The sequence below is a fragment of the Micropterus salmoides genome, unplaced genomic scaffold (assembly GCF_014851395.1).
Source record: "Micropterus salmoides isolate LMB-PRFRI ecotype aquatic unplaced genomic scaffold, ASM1485139v1 Ms_hic_scaffold_11, whole genome shotgun sequence".
In the NCBI taxonomy this organism is placed as follows: Eukaryota; Metazoa; Chordata; class Actinopteri; order Centrarchiformes; family Centrarchidae; genus Micropterus; species Micropterus salmoides.
The window spans coordinates 35,166,544-35,194,379 of NW_024040152.1; the positions used below are offsets into that span (position 1 = coordinate 35,166,544).

The following is a 27,836-nucleotide window of genomic DNA, read 5'->3' on the forward strand; positions in this document are numbered from 1 at the left end:
AGCCGCTTACACACACAGATCCAGCAATAAACGCGGAAAGAATGTCCGCAACAGTGGACGTAACCCTGCAACAGTGTGTGCTTTCACACAGCGATCCAGCTTTCCAGGTTAGACCGTGAAAAGAAAAGAAAACGTGACTTGTAACAGTGTTGAAACGCCACACCTGTTCCGCCATGCCGGTGTGGCTTTTCACTACTTTCTCTATCTATTTACTAACAGCTGTGTTTTTTTAAATTAATTCTGGGATGATTGCTGTGTCAGTCTGAATTCCAGGATCCGGGTTGAGTTGTGTCCTCCCTGATGGAGAAGATGAGTCTGTTAGTATTTTTATTATGATTAACTGTGTTTGCAGATTTACATCCTGCAGCTGCAGCACCAGCAGTGGTGGAGTCTACGTGATACGCAGGGATACGGTAAATTCACCCCGTCTGTGTTGCGAAGCACTAAACTGAAGTTGGGGCTTCCGACTCAAGCTACACTCTTTGTGTTTTGTGCAGATGACACGAACGTTAAGGTTACTGAAACTACAGAAAACGAGCCGGATGAGGTGATGCTGTCGTAACGTTACCTGGTGAGTGAAAGTAGCATAAAGGTCATCATTAACGGAACTGTAACAGCATTTTTGGTCTATTGAATTGCATCTAGAGCTAGTTAACTAAGGTCAATGTGGAGGATGAATGAATGTGGGATACTGTGTGTCTGTACAGTAGTAGAAGCAGCAGTTCCTGGATACTTGCTCATGCATTTCAGCTGATACAGAAGCTACATAACCTACGTTTGACAGTGGTTTTGGAAGATAAGTGTGCTTGAGAGGATGTGGACCACTTTTTGTGTCCTCACTGTTCATAACATTCTGTAATGAATGAGTGTTGGTGACAGAACTGCACATAGGCCTATGTTCATTGTTATTACTGCTGCTGATAAGCCTCAGCTTTCCATCATTGTTGATAATAGTTGCAACTAACATTCTTAAATATGCATTGAAAATTGCCAGCTGATGAAACCTGTGCTCCAGTGACCAGATTCGTATAAAATCTAAGGCTTCAAGCAGCTCCTAACTGGCAGAGTTAGGTTAATTACTTGGGCACAGTGCAGCGTTGCTTCATAAAAATGGTTATTAACACTAAGCATTAGGAAATCATTCTCCCCACCTGCATTGGTGTCATTTACACTGGGGACCCAGACACTGTTCCCACCACTTTTAGAAAGCATTTGTTAAAAATGTTCTGAAAAATAGCAACAAGAAATGTTAAATAACAAATGTAAGTGCTATGAAATTTTTCTTTTGGCACAATAAGAAAACGTACAATGTAAATATAGAAAAAACAGATCTGCATTGTCCAAAAAAACATTTTATTTTATATTAATTATAATTTTACATTGAATTGTCAGCTGCCAGCTGAATTTTGTGCTCCCCTTTATATAAATAAAGACTTTTCTACCATAAGTTGGTGCAGTAAATGTCCCCAAAATGCAGGAAGTAAGTGTTTAATGCTCAAAATCTTCTGGGGGAGGAGCCCCAGACCCTCCAATAGTTTTTCATCAGTGAACATTTCTGTTAAATAGTATTAAAATATCTTCTAGTCCTGTTCTTGTGACCCTGATATTCTGGATTGTCACGTCTTGTATGTGAAGTGTAACAGGGCAAATGCCCGGGGGGCCGCCACACCTTTGGGGTATGTATTACGTGACGGGCCAACGATCGGCCCATAGAGCACGGACAGCGGCTCTTTGGGTAATTTTCTGTACTGACACTGGACCGGCCCAATCACATCTTTTACTGGCCCCCGCCCCCTCTGCTCTCTGTTTCCAACTGTTTTGCCAAATGCGCGAAAGCAACTGATATGTTTGCTGCTGGGGCTGCAGCAGCTTCAAGATCAGCTGCAGGACCCTGCGTGGAGCAGGTACAGGCACCTGAAGGAGTGAAGGAGCTGTGGTGGCCCCTGCCAGGCAGAGGAGGAGGATGTGTTAGCGAGTGACAAAGTGAGCAGGAGGCAAGAGGAGGTGAAGCGGTGAGCTTGGAGCAGCTCAACCTGCAGGGAGGGAGGCTCATTCACTCTGGGGACGCTGGGGACATGCAGCCCCCACTTTTGAAAGCATTTGTTAAAAATCTTCTGAAAAATATAATGAAGATATAAATAGAAATGTTGATTAACAAATAAAAATGCTGTGAAAAAGGTTTATTTGCACAGTAAGCCTGCAATGCGTAAATCCAGAAGAAAACTGGGTTGTGCAAAAACCAGTAACTTAAGCTAAGTACAATAAGAAGGTACAGATTACTGCATTATATTCTATTCTGTTTTCATATTGTCACCTGCCACCTGAATTTTGTGCTCCCCTGGTTCAGAAAATGTCTCCAGAATGCAGGAAATTAAGTGTTTAACTCTTCTGGGGGAGGAGCCCCGGACCCTCCTATCGACTAATCCATCAATAGGCCTGCATTTGTTTTCATTTTTGTCTTGTTGTCATGGCCCCCAATCTTGTTCAATGTCACGTCTCATGGGCTGAGTTTTTCGTCACACCCCTAATCTGAGCCCTTAAATGGAAGGATGGGGTATTGTTGAGGGGAGTCCGACCGATTTTGGTGGGCCGCCTGGGCCAAAAATGCCAGAGCCACATACATGCATACTGTTTGTGAGCGTAGAGGTGCTTCTGGGATGTCGCTCTGGGAGGGGTGAGTATGAGGCTAAGAGGGAAAAATCACAGTATACTCAACAAAAAACTAGACTACACCACTGAGCACCAGTGTAGATATCAGCAGCCTGTTCAGCAGTCAGCTTTCTATTTTTGAACATGACAGGTTAATAGAGATTGATAGAAAAAAGAAAATAATTAGCTTATTTTTGATGAATCCGGGGCATTCAAGATATCTTAAGGCACTAAAAATGATTTTCCTCAAGGTCATTTTAATATTGACTTCCATCAGGGTTCTGACAATATTGTTCTTTTTAAACAAACAATCGCAGATCCAGACTTTTGTCCCAGCAGAAAAATGAAATCCACTCTGCTGCTTCTGTAAATGTCAAAACTAAAACCTGCCAGGCGACTTCATGCAACTAAAACTGTTAGGAGATGATTCTGAGAGCAAAGGAGGATCTGGGTGAAAGAAGAGATCGATGAGGGACTGAGGAGAAACCAGATGGAGGCCCCGATCATCTATAAAACCCTTATAAACACAGCCACAGAGCAAACATTATGCATAATATAACCACATTACAGTTTGATGACTTACTGGCATCAGAACAACACTGAAGCATTAAGAACCGCAGCAGAGAGTCCTCACATCACCCAGATTATAATCCCCACCGACATCGAGAGACTCACACGGAAACAGTCCGGATCTGCAACCTGACTGCACATCCACCCAGGGAGCTGCAAGCGCTGGAAACCATCATCCACAGCCTCCTGAACTCAGAGTGTCCCAGCTCGACATGGAAACGACTTCCTTGTGTCTTTTATAACAATATAACATCACAGTGCCATAGATGACCCGCTCTGGTCAGTTATTGAAATTCACAGGCTACATGGGTCGTTTTTCACCACCACCCCAGTAATATTCTTTACATTAGATGATCTGGCTCCGCCCACCTGATGGATTAACTGTGCATTCATGTGAATAATCAGAAAAGGATTTCCAGACTGGGGGGAAAAAACACGTGAACGCCGCCTGAAGTCGGAACAACAACTCTGTAAGTTTGAGAAAATGTTGGTACACGAGTTGCCGAGTTGTTGACGTCACACATGTAGAAACATGGCGCACGACGCGGTTGATGGCTAGAAACGTTTCATTAATGGTGCGAAATCACATATTGCGTATACATTTGTTGCTCCTGTGTCATTTGTAATGTGGTATTAGGTTATAACAGGTAGTTTGCTGTCCATGTAGAGCGACTTAGATGAATTAAGAAAGATATTTATTAGCAGTATTTGCAGTACGAGCAATATTTGAATGGTTTTAAGTAGTGTTGTAGTACTTGAGACCGGTCTTAAGACCACTTTTTGATGGTCTTGTCTTGGACTCGACAGCATTTTATCTTGTCTCGGTCTCGGACATTGAGGACTTGGGATGTTATTCCAAGGCCAGTCAAGACCATAACTTTGGGAATATCAATAAATTACTATTGCGTCGTCTGATTTATTTGTTAATATCCAAACTTTGATTGGATGGAAAACGAATTGCTTCAATAGCAACCAATAACCCTAATTAAAAATGTGCTGTTCCTGTTAATGACTGACCCCCCTCCCCGCGATGGTCAGCATGGAAAAGGTCAAGGTCAAGGTGTCTTTATTAGTACCCGAGGGTAAAAGGAGAGTTGAATAAAGATGCTTACGTTGATTTCAGCTCTTAGTGTTTGTATGTGGGTGTTTTTATGAGAATGTGGATCTTTCAGTTTGAGAAGTACCTGTGATCTCATTCCACATTTTATTGTGTGTCATATAATGTGGGGAACTAGACTTGGTCTTGACTTGGTCTCGCTCTCTCTCCGTCCCAATAAACTCTGGTCTTGGTCTTGACTTGGTCTCGGTTTGGGCGGTCTTGACTACAACACTAGTTTCAAGTAATGTAGTGGTGCATTAAAAAACTCTGGGACAAAAATCACTTTGTAATAGAAAGATTCAAACTGTTTAAGCAGATTTTGATTACAAACACTTGCATCTTTGTAGCAGCGTCCATGTTGTTTCCACATTCTGGCTTTAAAGGTTCAGTGTGTAAGTTTTAGTGCCATCTAGTGGTGAGGGTTGTGAATTGCAACCAGCGGCTCACGGTGCATTCATGTGCTCCTCAATGAGTTGTGAAGTCGTTCTTCCAGCTGTGTTTCATTTAATTTATTAGGAACCCCATTAGCTGTAGCCGAAGCCACAGATATTCTTCTTGGGGTGCACACGGACACAAAACTCTGTACAGTGTAGTACACAGAGAATCACACACACCAACACAACAAAGGCAATACAACCATACACAAACACGATACAACACACTACATTTCCCAGCACTCATCAGTAAAAATCACTCAACTGAACAAACAGAAGAAAACGAAAATAAGAAAATCTATTACCTGGTGTCTAAGCATCCTTGGATGAGGAAAGCTGTTTCGCCAGGAGATGTTGTTTCAGTGACATTTTAAATCAGTTTTTACTGTTCTCCTGAATAATATGCTCAGGCACAGCGTTTCATGCAACCATGGCTCAGTACATTACAGTGTTCTTCATTATGCTGGTTTTTGCTTTTGGTAGTGTGAGTCTACCCTCAGCAGCGTGCCTGGTATAATAGTCGTGCACATCTCAGCTCCAGCATAGCTGTCTATGTAATACCCTTGGTAATTTAGTAACTGAAATGTTTTTCTTTTTTAAATAAAGCAGTACATCTATCTTTTACCTTTAACCAGGTTCAAGAGCTGTACATTATATTTACATTAGTTCTATATGAGCATTGAAGCGTACAACATCTCCTCTTCCCATCTTACTCACCAATTCATCAATATGTGTAGACCATGATAATTTACAAACTATTTTAATACCTAAAAGTTTAATCTCTTGAACTTGTTCATCTGAAACATCATTAACATACAAATGTTCATGTGCTCTAAAGTCAGAATGTGGATTCAACATGGACGCTGCTACAAAGATGTGTTGGATTATCATGATCAGAGCAGATAAACACATGCAGACTTCTAGTTCACTCAGCAAACTAACCGTTAGAAGCAGATTACACATCACATGTTTGCAAAATATGTTCATGCAATTCGGGATTTTACACAAATCAAAGTTCTGCATACTTCTTTATGTGCCATGAACACTTTATTTCTCTGTGCAATAACTATTTAAGGAGGAAAAAAAGATTCTGATTATTCCTACACCACATGAATGCACCATCAGTAACCGCTTCCCCCTCCCTTTGCAAGCGAGCAGGAGAAGCTACGGTGGCTCTGAGCTAAATAACACGTGTGCTGCTCCATTTGTCCAAAATTCACTTCTCTTCTTACTTCTAATAAACCAGTCTACTTCGTACGTATTCGACGTAGCGACGAAACGCGCTCTGTAGAGCAGTTTGTCCGTTTGGACTACTGTACAAACATGGCGGCTCAACGTGGTGACGTCCCTGTAAGAGGAGCCGCGGTGTCTGCAGATAGAAATGTCTCATTCGAACGGTTCATTATGTCTTTACACACCACTGAAAACAGAGTTAGGATATTAAATTGCATTTCTGTCAAACCAAAACTAGGAGCTAAAAGAGGCTGTAAAAATCCTCTAATGTTAAACTCTGTGTTCAGTTCTGTGTCCTGAACAAACGGGAGCTTCAGGTCTGTTTCCCCTGAGCTCAGCTTGTTTCCTGATGAAAAGGAAACTCTCACAGCAGCTAATGAGGAGCCTGATTTGGTTTTAATCAAGCTGTCAGAGCTCGTGTCTCCTCTGGTGAGCAGACAGGTCATTAGCACAGAGATCGACTGCTTGCTCAGTTATTCCACGGGACAGCAGCTGAACAAGGAATCCTTGTCAAATTTGGTCCTGATTTGCAAGAAGAGAGAGAGATAATGATGTGAAAACAGGAAGCGCTTTCATTAGGAAATTTCTGCTGCAGGTGAGATCGGACAAGGTCACACAGCGGTCAACAGAAGGGTGAGCGGAGAGCTAAACTTTCAGAAGAAGAAAGCAGCTCGGCTGTTTACGTCATATCAGAAACCTACGAGAATAAAACTGTGTCCCTCCTACAACACCTTAAACCTGCGTCCTCTCTAGCGGCCAGCAGGGGGCGACTTAAACCTGCGTCCTCTCCAGCAGCCAGCAGGGGGCGACTTAAACCTGCGTCCTCTCCAGCAGCCAGCAGGGGGCGACTTAAACCTGCGTCCTCTCTAACGGCCAGCAGGGGGCGACTTAAACCTGCGTCCTCTCTAGCAGCCAGCAGGGGGCGACTTAAACCTGCGTCCTCTCTAGCGGCCAGCAGGGGACGCCTTAAACCTGCGTCCTCTACAGTGGCCAGCAGGGGGCGCCTTAAACCTGCGTCCTCTCTAGCGGCCAGCAGGGGACGCCTTAAACCTGCGTCCTCTACAGTGGCCAGCAGGGGGCGCCTTAAACCTGCGTCCTCTCTAGCGGCCAGCAGGGGGCGCCTTAAACCTGCGTCCTCTCTAGCGGCCAGCAGGGGGCGACTTAAACCTGCGTCCTCTCTAGCGGCCAGCAGGCGGCGACTTAAACCTGCGTCCTCTCCAGCGGCCAGCAGGGGGCGCCTTAAACCTGCGTCCTCTCTAGCGGCCAGCAGGCGGCGACTTAAACCTGCGTCCTCTCCAGCGGCCAGCAGGCGGCGCCTTAAACCTGCGTCCTCTCCAGCGGCCAGCAGGCGGCGACTTAAACCTGCGTCCTCTCCAGCGGCCAGCAGGCGGCGACTTAAACCTGCGTCCTCTCTAGCGGCCAGCAGGCGGCGACTTAAACCTGCGTCCTCTCCAGCAGCCAGCAGGGGGCGCCTTAAACCTGCGTCCTCTCCAGCGGCCAGCAGGGGGCGACTTAAACCTGCGTCCTCTCCAGCGGCCAGCAGGCGGCGACTTAAACCTGCATCCTCTCTAGCGGCCAGCAGGCGGCGACTTAAACCTGCGTCCTCTCCAGCGGCCAGCAGGGGGCGACTTAAACCTGCATCCTCTCTAGCGGCCAGCAGGGGGCGACTTAAACCTGCGTCCTCTCCAGCGGCCAGCAGGGGGCGCCTTAAACCTGCGTCCTCTCCAGCGGCCAGCAGGGGGCGACTTAAACCTGCGTCCTCTCCAGCGGCCAGCAGGGGGCGCCTTAAACCTGCGTCCTCTCTAGCGGCCAGCAGGGGGCGCCTTAAACCTGCGTCCTCTCTAGCGGCCAGCAGGGGGCGCCTTAAACCTGCGTCCTCTCTAGCGGCCAGCAGGGGGCGACTTAAACCTGCGTCCTCTCTAGCGGCCAGCAGGGGGCGACTTAAACCTGCATCCTCTCTAGCGGCCAGCAGGGGGCGACTTAAACCTGCGTCCTCTCCAGCGGCCAGCAGGGGGCGACTTAAACCTGCGTCCTCTCCAGCGGCCAGCAGGGGGCGACTCCAGCGGCTGCAGAAAGAAGTGATTGTATAGAAGTCTCTGAGAAAATGTTTCTACTTGTCAGCTGATTTATTCCCTCAGTAAACACTTTCCTGATGAGTTTCTGGTCTCAGTCGCTAGTTTCAAGTCTTCTTCAACACAGCATGATGTTCATTTAGTAAATTATGGTCCCAATTAGAGGAACAGAGACCAGGAAGCAGGGGAGGCTTTAGGGCGGGATTATCTATGATCGTCTCTTCCATGGTGACCTGGCAATCAGGATAGATCAGCGGTACACACCAAACTAAAAACAGGCACAGCAGAAAAGATTTGCTCCTATTGGTTGATGGACGGCACATCAACGTCCAGCAGGTGTCTGTTAAGTCTAAAAAAAAATTAGGTTACTGAAACGGAGTTTGACCCTGTGATCAGTGTCAGAGTTTCGTTTCATTGCAGGAGAAACAGTCGGCTGTTCCTCAGAGCAACGAGAACTGCGTCACCTCGTCTTTATTTAAAAAGGTCTCCCGCAGAAGCTGCTCAGTAAACCACTTCTCTCTTCTCAAATATAGAACCACAGCTCGTCACTCAGACTCGTCACACATGGACGCTCGGTGAAGGCCCTTTAGCATCACTGTTAGACATTTAAGGCTCCGCCGTCGAGTTAGCGACGCTTAGCAACAACAAATATGCAACGTCCGGTTGAAACGGCGCATTAATAAAGTTGTGTAATGTTGGGTTTGGTTGGGTTTAGGCACAAAAACTACTTGGTTAAGGTTAGTATGGGAATATAAATATCACATACCTGCCTTCACCATCTCAAACTGACGCTACAGGGCTTCCCCTACTGCGCTGAACTGTGACGCTATAGAGATCCCCAGTGCGTCACAAAATAGGGCTGCAGCCAACGATGATTTTAGTATTCGAAGCTTCTATAGATTATTTCAACGATTCATTGGTGCTTCGTTTAAGAAGTAGTTTTGCTTGGCAGCGCCAGCCCCCCTCAGTAACAGGATCGGCTGTGCACATTTATAGGTGATAGATATTTATTAGTCCTTTCGGAAATTCATAGTGTGTCATACAGCAAACATCAGACCACATATCACCAATCCTAAAAGAACTTCATTGGCTACCAGTGTCTTATAGGATAAATTTTAAAATTTTGGTTTTAGTTTTCAGAGCTTTACATGGCCAGGCTCCACCCTATATTAGTGACCTGATTCAGCGTTATACCCCTGTGCGTGCTCTGAGGTCTGTGGATCAGAACCTGCTGACGGTTCCACGCACTCGCTACCGTACTAGAGGTGACCGATCTTTTCAGGCTGTTGCCCCTAGGTTGTGGAATGACCTTCCACCATCTATGCGCTCTTCTGATTCTGTTCATTCTGATCATGTACTGTCTATGCTTTTATTGTGTGTATTTTATGATATTAATGTTTTTGTTGTGAAGCACTTTGTGGCCCTATACCTGTGAAAGGTGCTATAGAAATAAACTTTTATTTACTTACTTACTTTTACCAACAACCAGACAGCTGCTTTACAAACACAAACATCACCCGAGTGCTACAAGTTAAACTACAGCAGTGGTTCCCAACCTATCCATTATCCAGGTCCCTTACTGCCCCCCATCAAAAAAGATGTTTGCTATTTGCCCTGAATATTTTGATTTAATTTTATTGTTACTATTGTTATTAAAAACATGGAAAATGTAACAAAAAGCCATGTGAAAAGTAATTATATTTAACTAATAAGTGAATGTTCCTCACTGAAACTGTTTTCTTGGACGGGGCACTTAATAAGTGGGGGGTGTGGGGTCCCCCCCCCCCCCAGAAGATTTTGAGCATTAAAAACTTTCCTGCATTCTGGTGAAAATTTCTCCTCCAATTTCTGCCTTTTCTGCACCAATTTATGGAGGAAATGTCTAAAAATTCAGGTGGCAGGTGACAATTTCTCTAATCTAATTCTAATAGAATATAATGTAGTGAGGCTCTCAGGCATTCTTATTGCTTTGAAATATTTTTCTCCTGTAGATCAACTTATTTAATATCATCCCTGCTGAGTCAACACACATGATTAAGTCTCACCTCCTCTTTTGTGGGGAAGTAACCTATTTAAATGTGTTTGTGGCCCCTTTTCATCTCAGTAATAAATGAATCCGTTTTAATTCAGTTATTGACTGGACTTTATTAGCTCATCTGTTAATAACTTATCATAACTCAGTGTCTCCCGCGGAATGACAGCGTAACTGTGGAGCTGTATTCTAACATTATTATTATTATTAGCAAGGCTCCTTACATGCTCGCTAATAACTTTTAATAGCTGGGTCTCCGACATCGACGGCGTTGTGTCGGACAGATTTGTGTTAACGAGGGAGAGAGAGCGAGAGATCGAGGGACGGACGAGAGAGACGAGCGAGAGGATGTGCTGCCTGAATACGAGCTGCCTGCAGCTCAAATACGATTTTAAATAGGCTTAAATGGAAGATCAATATGTGGCGGTCAGCGTTGATATTGTGGCAGGACGCCACAAATAAATGAACGTACGGGAAACACTGTAACTTATCTGCTCATGTTCAAACCTTTCTGCACATTCAGAATCTCTCCCACATATCTGAGTTCTGACATGTAAAGAAAAAGAGTCGCAATGGGAGACTGACGTCTTTAGTCTATTTAAAGAGAATACAGAATATTTTACTACATGCCCTGTACTGCATTATGTTACTGATTCGCTGGAAGTTTCCCCTCCGTCTAACAGACAAACCCGAATGAGGCGATCACGCCGGGGGAAACGAAACTAACCGACACCTGTGATCAGACAGAAAGCTCAATAATTCCACACACGTTAACTTCAGCGCCTCTGATAAAGCGGCGCTTACAATCCCCAACAGAGCAAGACAGGGCTTCAGTTTTTAACGTTACATTTTTATAGCCTGCTGAAACTACAGTATGTGTCCGCTTTGGCACAAACTGTCTGCGACTCACAGCGCGAGGCGGGTCCACGTCACTCGCTGGCGTCGCAGCCAAGTTTCTTTCAGGGTGAGTCCGACAGCAGAATATCCCTCTTAGAAATGTGGAACCACTGAGATAACGAGACGTTCACGGTGTATTCCTCAGAGAAATAAACACTTTTCCACCAAGAAAGAGAGAGTCAATTTTCCAGAGGTTACACAGTAAAATTGTGGGTAAAGTTTTACAGACGATACTCTGACTTCCCGTGAAGGCAGCACGAAGCTGCACCACAAGTAGCTGACAGAGAAAAATTACACAGTCTCGTCCAGTCAGTGGACGAAACTGGCAGGTTTTAATGTTGCAGACCACAGTTTTTTGCAAGTAGTTTAAAGTTTAAACTCGTATTGTTGTGGATCTTAAGTGTAAACTCACCTCAGAATTTCCGACCAACAAACGCCCCCAAGAGCAGCTCAGCGCCCCCCCCTTCCAAAATATTGCCTCCAGCGCCCCCCATCGTCCTCGGACCGCACCGCCCCCGTTGAGAAACACTAGCCTACAGGCTCGAGCAGACTGCACGACATTCGCCGTGCCGTTCACACAACTTGCTGTCTTGTGACGGGAGTCTTGAAGCCGTTGTGGCGTTCGCACTACGTGACTGATCGGTGACGGGGTCACACACTACAGGAGCTGACGGCGGCTGTGTCACCCGACGCTGGTCTGCAAACCAAAGCTGTTTGTTATTATAAAGACAAAGAATCTGGGTGAAAGGGTGGATCAGCACACGCAGGTAGCAGGTAGGATCTTCTGAGCTACAGAGAGCTGCAGCTCCCCGACAGCCAGTTACCTCCTGACTGTGAGGTCACAGCTCACGGCCCAAAAAGGAGAACAAACGCACGTGGTCACATTTTCAGCCGAGGACCGCGGCGTACTTTGGCTTCAACTCAACAATCAGTCATGATTTCAGCTAAATGTTAAAGTTGTTGTTACCTCGTCTGTGTGTTTTTGCTTCTCTCTGCTTTGCTCTGTCTTACATAAATATAAGGTTACAAAAAAAGTATTAATTTCCCTCCACAATATATAATCTGGTTATGTGATGATTTAGGTTTTTATGTATGTCGGTGTTTGTAATTTGGGTGAACTGACCCTTTTTAAGTTAAACACAAGGCAGATTGTGATAAATCTGTTTGTTCAACTCCCACGACTCATCTGCTTTATGAGTCTGCTTTGACAGAAACTGGAGCCTAAATTACAGCAAAGACCGGACGAGGAGTTAAGAATCTGTTTTCACTGCTCTTCCACTAATAAACAAGTAGTCATTAGAAGTTGTTAAGCATTAACGACCATCATGATGAGATTAGGATGAACCCCGGCAGCACATTTCTATAATTTGTTCAGCCGGAGCAGGTTGGAGGAGACTCGTGTGGATTCACTCAGTGTTTACTCTGTGTTTACTGGCTGTGTTTGGACTCGTTTCCTCCTCCGGGCTTCAGATCCCAGAAAAAAAACACAGAAGCCAGCAGAGAATTATGTCACTTTTCTGCTTCATCATCTGTCGTGTCGATTTATAAATCTGAGCGCTTCCGAGCAGGCGCAGTTTGACCGAACAGTTCAGCTCCAGATGGCTGATAGCAGAGAGAACGGAGGGAGGAAGATAAAAGGGCAAAGACTGAGGATGTGCTGTTCTATCTGCCTGTCAGACGAACACCAGGGTCCAGCTGCAAACAGCACGTTTTCCACCTGAGACCGACAATCACAAACTCTGACGTCAGATCTGTTCAGACCTGAGTTTAGTTAGATTTGCTTTGCCTTTCTGGCTTTAGAAATGCAGACAGAGACTTCAGAGGTCTTGATCCCTGTTTTTAATGTTTTACGGCTGCAGCTGTAGATATTCAGCCTGATATATTTGGGATCTCCTGTCTGTGAATGTTTTCATTCATCCAGGTCAGGTTTCTCCAAGGAAGGTTAAAATCAAGGGTGACAAGTTGAAGATGTTTCACCTCTTATCCAAGTGACTCTTTCAGCTCTGACAGAACCCCGTCCACACCGCTGTGTTTTGGTTTTAAAACGGAGACCTTCTGCTACGTTTGCTCCTCCGTCCAGACTAAACGGCGAAAACGAAGACCTGAAACGGAGAAGTTTGAAAATGCTGCCGACCCCGTTTTTCGTTTTAAAACTCCAGAGAGAGTTTTAGTGCGGACGGGCAAAAACGGAGGATTTTAGAAACGATGAGTCAGACGCTCACGTTCGGCTCTCAGAAGTCGTGTAAAGCAGAAACACGATGCTGCTGACCGAGTTTTAGATTGGGTGTTTTTATTCAAATAACACTTACAGCCTACACGTGTTCTGTGCATGTCGCCGTTTACTTTGCAGCAACTCCCAGTCTGTTTCCCGCCGCCACAGCCGCTTTTAACTCCCGTGTTACATTCAGTAACAGTCCCAGCTCGTTATTGGTCCGTGCAAAATAAAACCTGCTTCATGTTTGCACCGACACGCACATGCCCAGTGTACGTGAACGATCGTTAGATGTGTTGTCGTTTTAATGTAGATGCAGATCAATTCTGATAAGCAGCTAAAACGCTGCTGTGGACAGAGATCGTATTGGTTTTAAAAGTAGTGTGGATGGGGCCTGACTGGCAGGGAGTCCCTCTGTGGGCTCGTTATCAAGGTGATGGATACCGCTTGGTTCGTTAGAGCTTCTGGCTGTTGTAGCGACAGTCGTTGGCGTTGTCACAGGAGGCCAAATGTTTGTGTAGGTTGGGGAACACTGGTGTCTAAGCCCTGCTCCCCTGTTGACGGATGGTCTTTCTATTCTGGTGCAAATGGACTCTTTCACTTCTCTTTCAAACCATCTGTCCTCTCTGTCCAGAATTTGAACGTTGCTGTCCTCGAAGAGTGTCCTTTATCCTTCAGATGTAGGTAAACTGCAGAGTCTTGACCTGAGGAGTTAGCTCTTCTGTGTGGTGGTGGCGTAATGGATAAGGCACATGCCTTTGGCCCGGGTTCAGTCCCCCACTGTGACCCATCCACCAGTGAAGAAGCCCACCGGTGGGGTCCTGCAGGGTTAAAGAGGTCAGGAAGTTTCTGGACCACAGCGGGGACGGAAGACCAATAAGGGCACTGCATCTCTTTGTGAGTCAACTATCACCGGAGTCTGCAGCCGCCTTCAGAGCATCAGCGTGTTTTTATTCTTCAGCAGCTCGACCGTTAACGGTGTTCACACATCACTATGCGAAGAGGCAGAACGCCTCTGAAGAGCCTGGAAACTGTGGGCATGTGTGCGTGACGTACACTCTCGGCTCTGACTGGTCTGTTTTCACTTTGCCACCATACCGGTGCTGTTAGCTGTTTTTTCCACTCATGACTCCTGGTAGCTTGTTAAAGTTCTATTGGCCAATCAAATATGGAGGAATAGAAATCTATCTGTAATGTCGTCCTGATTGGAATCTATTCTGCACAACATCTGTTTCCTGTCGGTCCTGAAAGATCAATCCCCTGTTTTCCTGTTACAAGGGGAAAATCAAGGATCTAAGGACAGAACTGTAAGGACTCTACGTACCAGGGGCGTCATTTTGTGTTCAATCCACCAACGCGTCCCTGAGCAAGACCCTTAACCCCTCATTGCTCCAGAGATGTGCAGCACCAGTCAGTAACTTTAACAACTTCTAGACCAAGTTGTCCGTTCTCTCCCTGTGAACGTGACCTGGGCTTGACATTATTTTTTTTGCTCACTAGCTAATGTGTCTAGTGATTTTCCAAAGTTACAAGCCACACAGCATTTTCACTAGCCAAATTTTTGTTTTTGGGAAATTACGTTTTATATGATTAAAGTTGACAATGACGTGCTAAAATGTACTAACATTATCATTAGCTCTGATAAGGTTGTGTGTAAAGCTCCTTTTTTGAAAACATGTCTGTTAAAAATCAACTCTGGAAAGGCAGTTGTGATATGATGATTTCATGATATAAAGGCAGCCCTGCTAGTAGTAACACCACGTCCCTTAATCATGAATACATCTGTAATGTTGCAGCATTTAAGGGCACTTTCCTCCTTTCTTTATCTCAGCTCTGTCTTTTCTCTTTCTCTCGTTCTGCTGTGCATTTCTTCTTCACTGCTCGGCCACGCACGCTCACGCACTGACTGACCGCTGTGTTGATGTGTGTGTGCGCCATCAGTCGCGTGTGATGACAGAGATCATCAGGTGAAAAGCAGATGGGAGTCTACAGGTCTCAGGGAGTGTGGCTGCTCTGTGACAGATTCAACTTTTCTATTCTCTTTGACAAAAGTCTGGATGTCATGTTTGGCGTGTGCACCCTCGCGAGAGAGGTGAGAGTGCGAGACGCGGCGGTTGTGTGGATTCCCGTGATATTAAAAAAGCTTGCTTTGTCTTGTTTGCAGTGTCGTTGGTCAGTAGCGCGCAAGACAATAGGCTTCACTAATGGACCAATGAGCAGATGTGCATGTAGTAGTCATGGGAGTTGTAGTGTCGTAGTGTCACGTTGCATGTCGTTTGTTATTTCAGTCTTTTGACAAGACTACATGCCAAAGTGGCTAGTGGGAGTGACTGTGTTACGAAATCCACCCGCATTTGGCGGGTTGGCGGGTGTTAATGTCAAAGCCCTGAACATGACAAAAGAGGAGGGAAGACTAAATCATGCCTGCATGTGTGTTGCCTGAGCAGAGATGATGTTACAGGAGAAAAGTTAATCAACAGATCTGAAAGCAGCACAGAATGACTCTTAGATTCTGTTTTGTTTATTTGTTTCCTTTTACACGAATAAAATCATTTCCAACATAAATTGGTGCAGAAACTTTCACCAGAATGCAGGAAATGAAGTGTTGTGGGCCCTGCAGAGCTCATCTATCTCTGCATTGAGGATGAGGATAAGACACGTGCCTTTGGCCTGAGAGCCCCGGGTTTGAATCCACTATGAGACACCAGTGTGTCCCTGAGCAAGACACTTAACCCCTCGTTGCTCCAGAGGCGTGCGACCTCTGACATGTAGCAGTTGTAGCAAAGTGGCTTTGGATAAAAGCGTCAGCTAAATGAATAAATGACGTTTTCCTAAACCTAACCAACGTTTCTGAGAGTCTAACCGTTGCATATTTATTGTTGCTAACTTGACTGCGGAGCCCTGCACGTCGAAATACAACGCTAAAGGGAACCCAGGGCTTCAAAAAGCGTCTGTATGTGAGGAGTTGGGAGTGAGAATGTGTTGGCTGTGAAAGCCCCTCAGGGCATAGCTATTTTAGATTTGCAATATTAGGAATTTATAAATACAATTGACTTGACAAGTTTACAGAAATTGAGGGAGGAAAGTAAGTAAGATAATAATAAAAGAAACCAAAGGAATGAAACAAAAAGCAGAAAGACTTCCTGGTACCAGTGTTGTGTTAGTTTCCCTCTGGCGGCTCACTGCTGTCTTAATTAGCTCGTTTCACTGAGCGCTTTCAGCGTTTGTCAGCAGCTTGTTCATCTCAGCACTGCTCTGTCCATTAAAGACTCCTGCAGGACACGTTCACTGAGGCTGGGAAACTCCAGCTTCAGGCTGTGAAGTGAACGCAGCACGAAGACGCACAGAACCAAACGTCCTTTGGTAACACAGCTCTGCAGACTGCGTGCACAAAGCTGCTTCTATATTCACGCAGAGCAGCAGGACTGATGCTGCAGCTGAAAAGCTCTCACATCTTTTTCAAGCAGCAGCAGTGACATTAACTGTGACAGAAAGCTGGAAATGGACCACAGACTCAACCAACGCAGATGCTACTATCCATTTAACTCCAGGAACCATCAGAACGGAGAGAACAAATGTGCTCCCATTTCCTGCAGCTCCTGTAACGCGGCTACAGAGAAACGACTGTAACTGCTCCAAAGGCCATTTCTGATTAGGGAAATTGTGATGGTTTCTGCATCTAATGGCACCGGAGACCAACACAGACTGTTAGCAGTGTGCTCAGCAGGTAGCTGGGAAAATACATCTCATTTGGCCGCTGTGGGTTTTTGTCAAACATCCAGCTGTTGTTTCAGCCCTCTTTTCAAAAAGCAGACCCATTTCCCTAAACTCTACACACAAATCCCTTCATTTCTCACAGCCTGCACCATGTGGTCACTGAGGAAACACTAACTAACAATACTGTTGACTGAAGTCAGCTACCCAGGTACCCCACACCAACCAGAAGCTTCACCAGGCAGATAAAAGGGCGGAAGAGGTCCAGGACACCAGAGAGGAGGAAGAAGAGCAGTATGGAGAGGGGTACAGTAGGAGCTGGAGGAGGAGACTGGACAGGAGGAAGATGAGGAGGAGGAGGAGGACAGGATTCTCCGGCCTGTCCCAGACCAAAGGAAAGATACTGGGGCAGAATTAGAGGTGCAATAACTAATCAACGTAGTCGACAAAAATCGATTATTAACTCTGTTGCCAACTAATTTAATAATCTATCCGTTCATGACGTCATCGGGCCCATTTATACTCCTTTATACTTGTACGTAGGTAATTTATTAGACACCACCGGACACAGTTCTCTTGTCTTGAGGCTAATCCGCCCCAGACTCCCTCACAGAGTTTTGTGAGTTGTTGAGTTGGGGATGTTGTCAATGTTGTGAAACGCTGTCTACTACAAAATCGTTATTATTGGTTCTCTCTTGTAAATTTGGCCAATGTAACACGTGACGTTATTCCCGTCTTTGTATAAATATAGTGTCAGTTTGTCCCGGAGTGCAGTACTGCCGTGTGAACTGCTCCGTCCTGAACAGCAGATCAGCTGCTCAGACCTCCTGTTGCTGCAGCAGAAACTTTCATTAAAAGATTGATGGATTGTTAATTAGCACATGCCCAAGACAACTAAGTTTATTTTAAAAGCTGAATGAGAGGCATTGGTAATTTTGTGATTCGTAATCCGAACAGTTGATCATTCGTTTCAATAATCGATAGATTAATCGAAAATAGTTGTTAGTTGCAGCCCTGACAGAATAATGAGTAGTTTGTGTTGTACTGTACAGCACACTAAGGAATAAAAAAAGAGCGAGTGTATACATGTATTTGTTGTTTCTCTTTTCTGAGGAGGAAAACCACAAGCAACATTACTAAAAACCAGTTTTTGTAGTATTGTTTTGAATTTATCTCTCCAGTGTGTCAGACTGTTGTAGTTTGTGTTTCTGAGGGCAAAGTTTGGTTTTTCAGCAAGACTGAATGGTTTTGAGTGGAGAGCTTCATTTTGACCTGAAAACAGGATTTTTGGGGAATTGGGTGAGAAGTTTTTGATTTGTGTTTAGAGTTTCGAGAAAAAGAAATGTGTATGAGAAATCGAGAAAAACTGTAACAGGTTTTAAGAATGTGGGACGACATACAGACATAACGACAAATATTTAACGCACGCGGCAGACGCTTCAGTCCAGACGCAGGACCACACTCTGCGTTTGTACTAAACGGTTTCAGAGCAGCGGTTTTGGAGACTCGGGATCTCACAGAATCTCACGTGATCAAACGTGACAGGAACAAACACGGAGGCAGACTGTCGTCATCAGCTGGTCGACCTTGTGTGTGAACTGTGGATGAACTCGAGGCTGAGGAGAGGGAATCAGCAGGTTTCTACATTTTATAAAGCAGCTACACAACACGCTGCTCAGCTCACTCTCATTGGCTGTTAGGGGTTTCTGATTGGAGGCTCTTATCCAGTGGGCAAACTTCAGATTCTGTCTGTAAACAGGATTTGGGCCGGTAATCTGTTCAGGGCGAATCTGACCCAAAATATCCTCTAATATGCTATTGCTATATATATATATATAGTTTTTTTTGCACATTCCTTGTTAAATATCCTGTATATGTTTTGCATTTTGTGTATTATTTTGTATACTTGTACATTTTTCTTTACTTGTTTTATGTTTATGTGTAATGTATAGCACCAATAGCTACCAAAGCAAATTCCTCGGGTGGGAAAATGTACCTGGCAATAAACCTGATTCTGATTCTCTCTGATACACCGAGATGAACTCTCCACTCCTCTGCACAGCAGGCGCTGCTCACCCGCCTGATCGTCACACTGAACCTTTTCAGAATCTGAACCAGAATCAGCTTTATTTGCCAGGTATGTGCACACATACGAGGAATTAGTTTCAGGACTGTACTTTGCTCACGATGTGCTTACTCACACAATAATACAATAATAAAATCAGAAGCTTTTTCCACTTCATTCACTTCTCTAAACAGAACTACCAGCGTCAGCATCACTACAACAACCCAGCAGCGACCCACCTCCATCCACTGCCCGTGGGACTTCATCTTGAGGACCACGCAGGGGTCGGGTTTGGACAGAGCATCGCGGTCCGAGATCCCCTTGCAGGTGAGCCGCAGCTCCACTTTGGTCAGACAGGGGCTGCTGAACAAACCCAGGGAGTTGGCGGCGGACTCGTAGATGTCACTCATGGTGGAGGCGGGACAGGAAGTCTGCACAGGAGAGTGGATCAATAGAAAACAGTGTTTCACAGAGGAGCACATCACAGAGGCAAAGAAAGGAATTAGAATCACATTTATAACAAGGACAAATAAAAAGCAGAATAAAACCCACAAAGAGAGAATAAATGAGTTTTAGAAAATCCAGTCAGAGTGCAGCAAAAACCAACAAAGATAAAAATAAGTGCAGCAGAGAAACCGACCACTCAGAGCAGGAGAGCAGCAGAGTTGGGGTGCGTTCAAGGTCATCAGGGCGATAAAACGATAATAATATTTGAATCACAAATTATTCACACTTTATTTTTCTATTAAAATGTTTTTTTTGTTGAGGAAAAGGGACTGAAAAAAGATTTTATTGGTTGAAAACAGTTCTGAATGTTCTGCCTCAGATTTATGAAGCGACCCACTGTTTGTTCTGACTTTCACTCAGGAGCATAAATCAGCCTTTAAACTGAAAGAAACAATGATGTAACATTTATTCTGATTATTATTGATATCACATGATATGAATTTTATTTTTTATCATTGTCCGTATCACTCAGCCCTTTGAGATCATCAGGTAGTCGCCTCACTGACTGCTTCCTGAGGCTCCTGCTGTGTTCATGTTCTCCAAGAAATTTAATTAGAGTGATTCATAAACTGGCAGCAGCACTTTAAAAGCTCTTCTGTAAGCAGCTGGAGAGATTTAAGAGTTCTCGCTCTGACGGTCTTGTTGTTGAACACCGGAGCCGGAGACCGTTGACAAGCATTAAATATTAACAGTTTGATGCCCTTCCCACCCGCGAGCAGCCATTTAGAGCGAGCTGCACTGAGAGAAGCTGCTCTCGTGCCGACCGTCTCTGCGTAATGATATGAGGTAGAAACATTTCTGAAGTCTTCAGTGCAACACGAACCACTTACTCGACACGTATCCATACACTGTGGGAATATATCTTCTGATTGAACGTCATCAATATGCAAAGAATGAAAGTCAAATAATCACTGATGTTGCCATGAAACGCAAATCTTTTCATGTCTAATGATGGACAGTTGAGTGTGAGCCAGCTAATGGACAGCCTGAGAGCAGAAAGAGAATATGTAGCTATAGGAAGAAGACACCATTATCTCCAGAGAAGGAATAGACACCATTATGTTTAGAACAAGCCAGGAACTTTGAAATAATGGCGTCAAGGGGGAGCAGGATGCATTTGGAGAAGTGAAGCTCCCCAGTGAGGCCACAAAACATGTTTAAAATGTGTTACGGAGCCTGATCGGCTGCTTCCTGGGACCAGCTCACACTCACGTGTTCTGTTTTTCATTTACAGCAAACGTGTGTTGCATGGAACTATTTCACTCGAGTGTTTCACTGAAAAAAGAAAGTGTGTGAGAGGAGGTGAGGACGTCAACACTTCTTCATTAACACTTGAAGTCAATCCAGCAAAACGGCTCCACATAATTACACGCAGCTGCTTCAATGGAGCATTTATTCTGGAAATCTCCCATCAGACCGACAGTAGAAAAAGGTTTTCCCAGCACCCCCCTCAAACCCCTCTCCCCATCAATGTCTGCACAAAGTCTCTATTCCTTTATCACTTTAACATCTTGTTTATTCCCTGTTTTTATCTTTATATTTATATATGTTTATGTCTGGCACCTAGTCACAAAAGCAAATTCCTTGTACGTTTAAAAACTACTAAGCAATAAAGCTGATTCTGAATGCAGTCAGAGTTCAGTCACAGCAGCATCTAATGGAATTTAGAGGATCTGCAGACAAGCACAGGCGTCAATAACAACATCATGAATGGCTCTGTTCTGCTCAAGCGTCCCAGTGAGCCGTGGCAGCGTGAACCAGCATGCACAATACAAACTGAAGCAGCTTTTTGTTTTTCCACACCTGGGGCGACTCCAGCGGCTGCAGAAAGAAGTGTGATTGTATAGAAGTCTCTGAGAAAATGTTTCTACTTGTCAGCTGATTTATTCCCTCAGTAAACACTTTCCTGATGAGTTTATGGTCTGTCGCTAGTTTCAAGTCTTCTTCAACACAGCATGATGTTCATTTAGTAAATTATGGTCCCATTTAGAGGAACAGAGACCAGGAAGCAGGGGAGGCTTTAGGGCGGGGCTACAAGCTGACTGACAGGTCGCTACCATGGTGACTGGTATCTGCTGCTCTGTGTAAATTTAACCAGCGCTGCTGAAAAAGCTTATCAGGAGTCGGCCGCTCATTTTTCAGTAAGTACAATTTGTTTTAAGCCTGTTGGTTGCTTAACATTAGCATTAGCTAAACTTAGCATCCCAGCTAACACCACAGTTAATTACAGATGCACCTTGCTAACCAAGCTAACTGGCCCCACTCTCTTGCGGTAGGCTCTTGGGTGTGGCAATAGCCATCAAAGGACGATGGAAACGGCAAAAAAGTTTTTACGCTCACTTGAGGTGTTTTTTGTAGAAAAAGAGTAAACGCACTAAACGGGAGATGGAAAAACTTTCTCCGAATAAGTTCTGACGTTGTAACTCATGACTGATCAGCTGTTTCTGCTGTTCTGCATTCCTGCCAAGAATTTTCTGCAGCTCGCGGCTGGTGACACTCATTTGTGCTGAGAAAAGAGGTGGATGCAGATCTGGGCAGGAAGCCTTCATCAGCTGTTCTGCTGAATGATGCGTTCACCTCTTAAAGGTCCTTCTCAGATCCTTTGCTCTGCACACTGATCAAACGGGGTTATCACTGCATGTTTTTGCTGAATCTCAGTGAATGCTGCTTCTACTGAGTGTAATAAAATATTAACGACTCTAAATGTTCATAAAATAAATACTTTGAATCATTTATCACCGCTGATGAAGCCCACAAAGGATATTAGAGCGTTTAGCATGCAGAACTCTGCAGAACACCGGATATTCCCATAACGTGCGGAGACGTGGCTGGTAGCAGTTTGCCCGCTTGAAACACATTTCTGAGGACCTCTCTCTGTTTTTCTAAGATCAGTGGCCATCAGGTTCATGCGGCTGGTTTGGAACCCAGACGTCCTGTTTATTACAGCCATGTGTAACGTCAACTACTGACGTAACGACGCTCACTGTCGCCTGGTTTATTTGCTCCAAACCAGCTGATGGAAATGCACAGATAGTATCTCTTATTTCTTTTTTGCGACATTTCAAAAGTACGCTTAAAATTCGCATGACAATTAGATGGAAACACGGCTACTGTCGCAGTGGATAAGTCACATGCCGTTCGTTTGGGAGACCCAGGTTCAATTTCTGCTACGACACGTCCACCAAGGTGGAGCAAGACACTTAACTGCTAGTTGCCTTGTTGTGACCTCTATGACATATATGGCAATTGAAAAGTAAAATTTAATAGAAAAATATAATCTAAACTTGTCAGCTAAATGAGTAAACGTCTCGTCCAAATATGGTCACGTCCGGTGCCTGGTTGTAAAAATGGCGAACATGCCAGACTCCAGGCTTCCAAACAGCAGCCCACAGACCAACGGGGGACTTCTAGGCTGCCACGTCCACTTCTTTTATACAGTCTGTGGACATGTCAAAATGTCTTCCCGCTGCAGCTGACAGAATGTGAGGTTACACCAGGTCAGCCTGTTTGTAACCGACAGGCAGAACTTTAATAAAAGCTGTGTGGATGTGATCGTCTCATATCTGATTTGCATCTTATAATTGCACAGAGATTTGCTGTCAGGATTTGAATGGATGCAACCAGCAACCAGAACATGTGTGCTGAACAAGAGTTTAATTAAATTAGAATAACAGATTATTTTACCCTCGTGTCCTTTTAGTCATTACAGTCTTTTCGCTGCGCTTAATGAAACTACTCAGATTCAACAGGAAGAGTCTGATTATATTGTGAGGGAGAATTAAGGCATTATGTTCAAAATTATGTTCATTTGATTCATTAATTATGAGTTGATGTCTTTAACACACACACACACTTGTCTGCACATCCTGTCCACAGTAACCTGTCCTGTTGAGCAGCTTCTTCACCCGAGCTGTCAGGCTTTTGAAAACCCTGCCGCCATCCACTGCATGATCAACAAGCACCACCACCACCACCACCACCAACCTCCCTCTGCACCTAACGGCTGCTGCACTTCACGTTCAATTCAATTCACCAGCAATCAACAGTGGTGAGTACGTAAATAAAACTTGCAAAGCACATGATAAATAGGCCATAAACACACATACAAACATTTATGAATAAGTAAATCAGCCATTCATGATTCTGACGGATGTGGGCACAAAACTTGGCTCTCTTAGTCCTGAGAGTGAGAGATCTGTGCCTGAGGATGGGAGACTGTACTGGCTGTGCAGTGTGTGAGTGGCGTCTTTCAGTCCATTCCTTCTGTTGTAAATACTGAGAAGTGGTTCCTGCACCTGTCCGATTATTTGACTGCTCATTGTTATGATTTTGTTGAGCGGTTTGCGAAGGATCCAGGCTGATATTTTGAAGGTTATTACAGATTCAGTGAAACATTAGCTGTCAGCACTGACTGGTGAACCTGGAGTCTACAGAGCCTCCGCAAGAAAAAAGAGGCACTGCTGACACTCTAGCTGCACACTGCCCAGACAGTCCCCAACTAACACCAGCGTTATAAAGTTAGCAGTTATTAGTTATTAGAAAGTTCAGAAAACCTACTGTCAGTTCCACAGACAGGGTCTGTGGGAGACGCTCTGGGTGCGACACTCCCGTTAGCGTGTGTATGAGACACTAGCTAGCTAACTAGCTACATTCATGTTAAAGGTGTTGACAGCCTCCCGAAGCCCCCTACCCTTACTATAACCATCAGAAACGTTAGTACCTAAACTTAAGTCACCCACTTTATGTATGTCGACCGGCTAACCCTACAGCTACAGCTAGTAGGTAGGGTTTGCCTCCTTTGTGTTGCTACAATGTGGCAAACGGTGGCGTTTCATACGGACGCTGAGGGGTACCTTTAGCATAAAATAATTACGCTTTGTCCCGCTGTCTGAAACCGGCGGTAATGACGCACTGAGATGAGAACCAGTTGTAAAAAAAGGTAAAAAATGGTTGTGCTCTGTAAGTGAAAAACAGGTTACAGTTACAGAATCCCTTATAGCTCTGCAGTTTTATAATCAGCCTGGATTGAACGCAGCAGCTGATCCAACATTCATTATAACCACGAGAGACTCGACTTGGACTCTAGCTCAGAGACTTGACTTGGACTCTAGCTCAGAGACTTGACTTGGACTCTAGCTCAGAGACTTGACTAGGACTCTAGCTCAGAGACTTGACTTGGACTCTAGCTCAGAGACTTGACTTGGACTCTAGCTCAGAGACTTGACTTGACTTGGACTCTAGCTCAGAGACTTGACTTGGACTCTAGCTCAGAGACTTGACTAGGACTCTAGCTCAGAGACTTGACTTGGACTCTAGCTCAGAGACTTGACTTGGACCTCGACTTGACTTGGACTCTAGCTCAGAGACTTGACTTGACTTGGACTCTAGCTCAGAGACTTGACTTGGACTCTAGCTCAGAGACTTGACTAGGACTCTAGCTCAGAGACTTGACTTGGACTCTAGCTCAGAGACTTGACTTGGACCTCGACTTGACTTGGACTCTAGCTCAGAGACTTGACTTGGACTCTAGCTCAGAGACTTGGGCTTGACTTGGACTCTAGCTCAGAGACTTGACTTGGACTCTAGCTCAGAGACTTGACTTGGACTCTAGCTCAGAGACTTGAGACTTGACTTGGACTCTAGCTCAGAGACTTGAGACTCGACTTGGACTCTAGCTCAGAGACTCGACTTGGACTCTAGCTCAGAGACTTGAGACTTGGACTCTAGCTCAGAGACTTGAAACTCGACTTGGACTCTAGCTCAGAGACTTGAGACTTGGACTCTAGCTCAGAGACTTGAGACTTGGACTCTAGCTCAGAGACTTGAGACTCGACTTGGACTCTAGCTCAGAGACTCGACTTGGACTCTAGCTCAGAGACTTGAGACTTGGACTCTAGCTCAGAGACTTGAAACTCGACTTGGACTCTAGCTCAGAGACTTGACTTGGACTCTAGCTCAGAGACTCGACTTGGACTCTAGCTCAGAGACTTGAAACTCGACTTGGACTCTAGCTCAGAGACTTGACTTGGACTCTAGCTCAGAGACTCGACTTGACTTGGACTCTAGCTCAGAGACTCGAGACTTGACTTGGACTCTAGCTCAGAGACTTGAGACTCGATTTGGACTCTAGCTCAGAGACTCGACTTGGACTCTAGCTCAGAGACTTGAGACTCGACTTGGACTCTAGCTCAGAGACTTGAGACTCGACTTGGACTCTAGCTCAGAGACTCGACTTGGACTCTAGCTCAGAGACTTGAGACTCGACTTGGACTCTAGCTCAGAGACTTGAGACTCGACTTGGACTCTAGCTCAGAGACTCGACTTGGACTCTAGCTCAGAGACTTGAGACTCGACTTGGACTCTAGCTCAGAGACTTGACTTGGACTCTAGTTCAGAGACTTGAGACTTGACTTGGACTCTAGTTCAGAGACTTGAGACTTGACTTGGACTCTAGCTCAGAGACTTGAGACTTGACTTGGACTCTAGCTCAGAGACTTGAGACTTGACTTGGACTCTAGCTCAGAGACTTGAGACTTGACTTGGACTCTAGCTCAGAGACTTGAGACTTGACTTGGACTCTAGCTCAGAGACTTTTAAGCATCTCTGGATGGGGCCTCAGTGGAACAACTAACTACAACGGTTTTGGTGAACTTTAATTTGGTTTCTGTGGAGCCTGAATCAAGTGTGTTTGACGACAAGTTAACGAGGCGATTAATTCTGTGAAAGAGAGAAACTTGAATTCGGAAGATGTGCTGTTGTATTTTTCTGTTTGTTGAGGAACAGCTGTAAGAATATTTCTTGACATTTTGTGAGTTTATTTAATTTTTGTATGAGATGAACATCTCCCAGTTGAAACTACGGGGTGGTCGAGCCGTTGGGGCTTGCTGGTTAGCATGCTAACTTCAGCAGAAATCTCTGACACGACATCAGATCTGTTACTACTTCAACTAACACAATGAACTTTTTTCTCCTCAGTCCGACAGACGTGTTTGCCCTCTTGCACTTTTTATCAGCGGAAACACTCTGAGTGCAGCATGTCCAGCGTCGGTGTGTGATTGATCTCTGATCTCACACAGCAGCTTCGGGCTCATCGCCTCTATCATCTGATAGAAACCCTGGATGATAACCTCCGCCCTCACAGGAAACCATTTCTGCTGTGTCTGGAAGAAGCAATCGTATCTCCACCTCCATCTCCAGCACTTCACCTCCCTCCATTATCCCATCAGCAGCACTCCGGCTCATCTGATTAACCCCCGGCAGCATCCGGTCGCCTCCAACAGGCCGTCAGGATTCTTGTCTACAGGAGGAAGTTATAGATATCCGCCAACGATATCTCCAACGGCTCGGGTTGCACGGGATGTAAAGGCAAAGAGAAGGTTCACTGTTAGAGTCCAGGGGTCTCATTTATAAAACTGTGCGTAGGAAAGAGAAAATAAAAATTTTTAATTAAAGGTTGTGTATGCAGCGTTTTTAAATGAGACCTTTTAACAGCAGACCACAGATCAGTTCTCTTAACTGAACTTCAGAGGGTTTCGCTTTTCACCACTCTGCATGCTGCTGCTGGAGAAAGGGAGTAACAGTAACCGGTGTCCCTGAAATCCCTTCTCAGACCGATCAGAGGCAGGTTCCTCTGTTTCTTCTCTCAGATGGAGTCTTTTGGAGGTCAAACTGTCACAGTCTTCTTGGTGTTTTGGGAGTTTGATGTCTTCTTTAAGCCCTTCCGCTTTTGTTTTGTTCCTTATGTTCATTCGTTCTGCTTCCTGTCTTACTTTGAAATCGTTCTTTCTTGTGTGTCTCATGCTGCTTTTCCTCCCTGTCTTTCCCTCGATTGTTTGCACCTGTCTCCTTCCCCAGATTATGATCACTTGTGTCTCGTTATTCTCACCCCTCCTGTGTATATTGTCTGTCAGTTGTTAACTGTGTGCTCGTTGTTCACCACTGTCTTCACCAGTGTTTGACTACCACCCACAGCTGTGCTCTCCAGTGTCTCGTCTTGAGTCTTGAGTCACCTTTTGGTCTCTGGATTTTACTTTTTGTTCCACAGACTGTATAAAAGAAGTGGACGTAGTCATCGTAATGTCGCCCGTTGGTTTGTGGATTGTCATTTTGAAGCCTTGAGTTTGGCCGTGTTAAAGCCTCCCCTACTTCCTGGTCTCTGTTCCTCTAAATGGGACCATAATTTACTAAATGAACATCATACTGTGTTGAAGAAGACTTGAAACTAGAGACTGAGACCATAAACTCATCAGGAAAGTGTTTACTGAGGGAATAAATCAGCTGACAAGTAGAAACATTTTCTCACAGACTTTTATACAATCACACTTCTTTCTGCAGCCGCTGGAGTCGCCCCCT

General features: G+C 44.9%; 1 protein-coding gene and 1 long non-coding RNA gene across 4 annotated transcripts in view; one reads left to right on the forward strand and one right to left on the reverse strand.

The window, feature by feature from the left end:
* Nucleotides 1-27,836, reverse strand: part of cpne4a (copine IVa) — a 486,687-nt gene that overhangs the window by 447,757 nt on the left and 11,094 nt on the right. The window contains exon 2 of the mRNA XM_038712358.1: nucleotides 19,217-19,408. Coding sequence (XP_038568286.1) covers nucleotides 19,217-19,408 — 192 coding nt within the window. The remainder of the gene's footprint in view (nucleotides 1-19,216; nucleotides 19,409-27,836) is intronic.
* Nucleotides 6-27,618, forward strand: LOC119898195. 3 transcript variants are annotated; one of them, XR_005443501.1, is made up of 7 exons: nucleotides 6-413; nucleotides 498-571; nucleotides 18,975-19,049; nucleotides 19,172-19,304; nucleotides 20,719-20,786; nucleotides 23,361-23,532; nucleotides 26,460-27,618. It is a non-coding gene; the product is annotated as an uncharacterized LOC119898195 (long non-coding RNA). The 3 variants fall into 3 exon arrangements; XR_005443500.1 differs by lacking the exon at nucleotides 18,975-19,049 and having other exon boundaries at nucleotides 13-413; XR_005443502.1 differs by lacking the exons at nucleotides 18,975-19,049; nucleotides 20,719-20,786 and having other exon boundaries at nucleotides 17-413.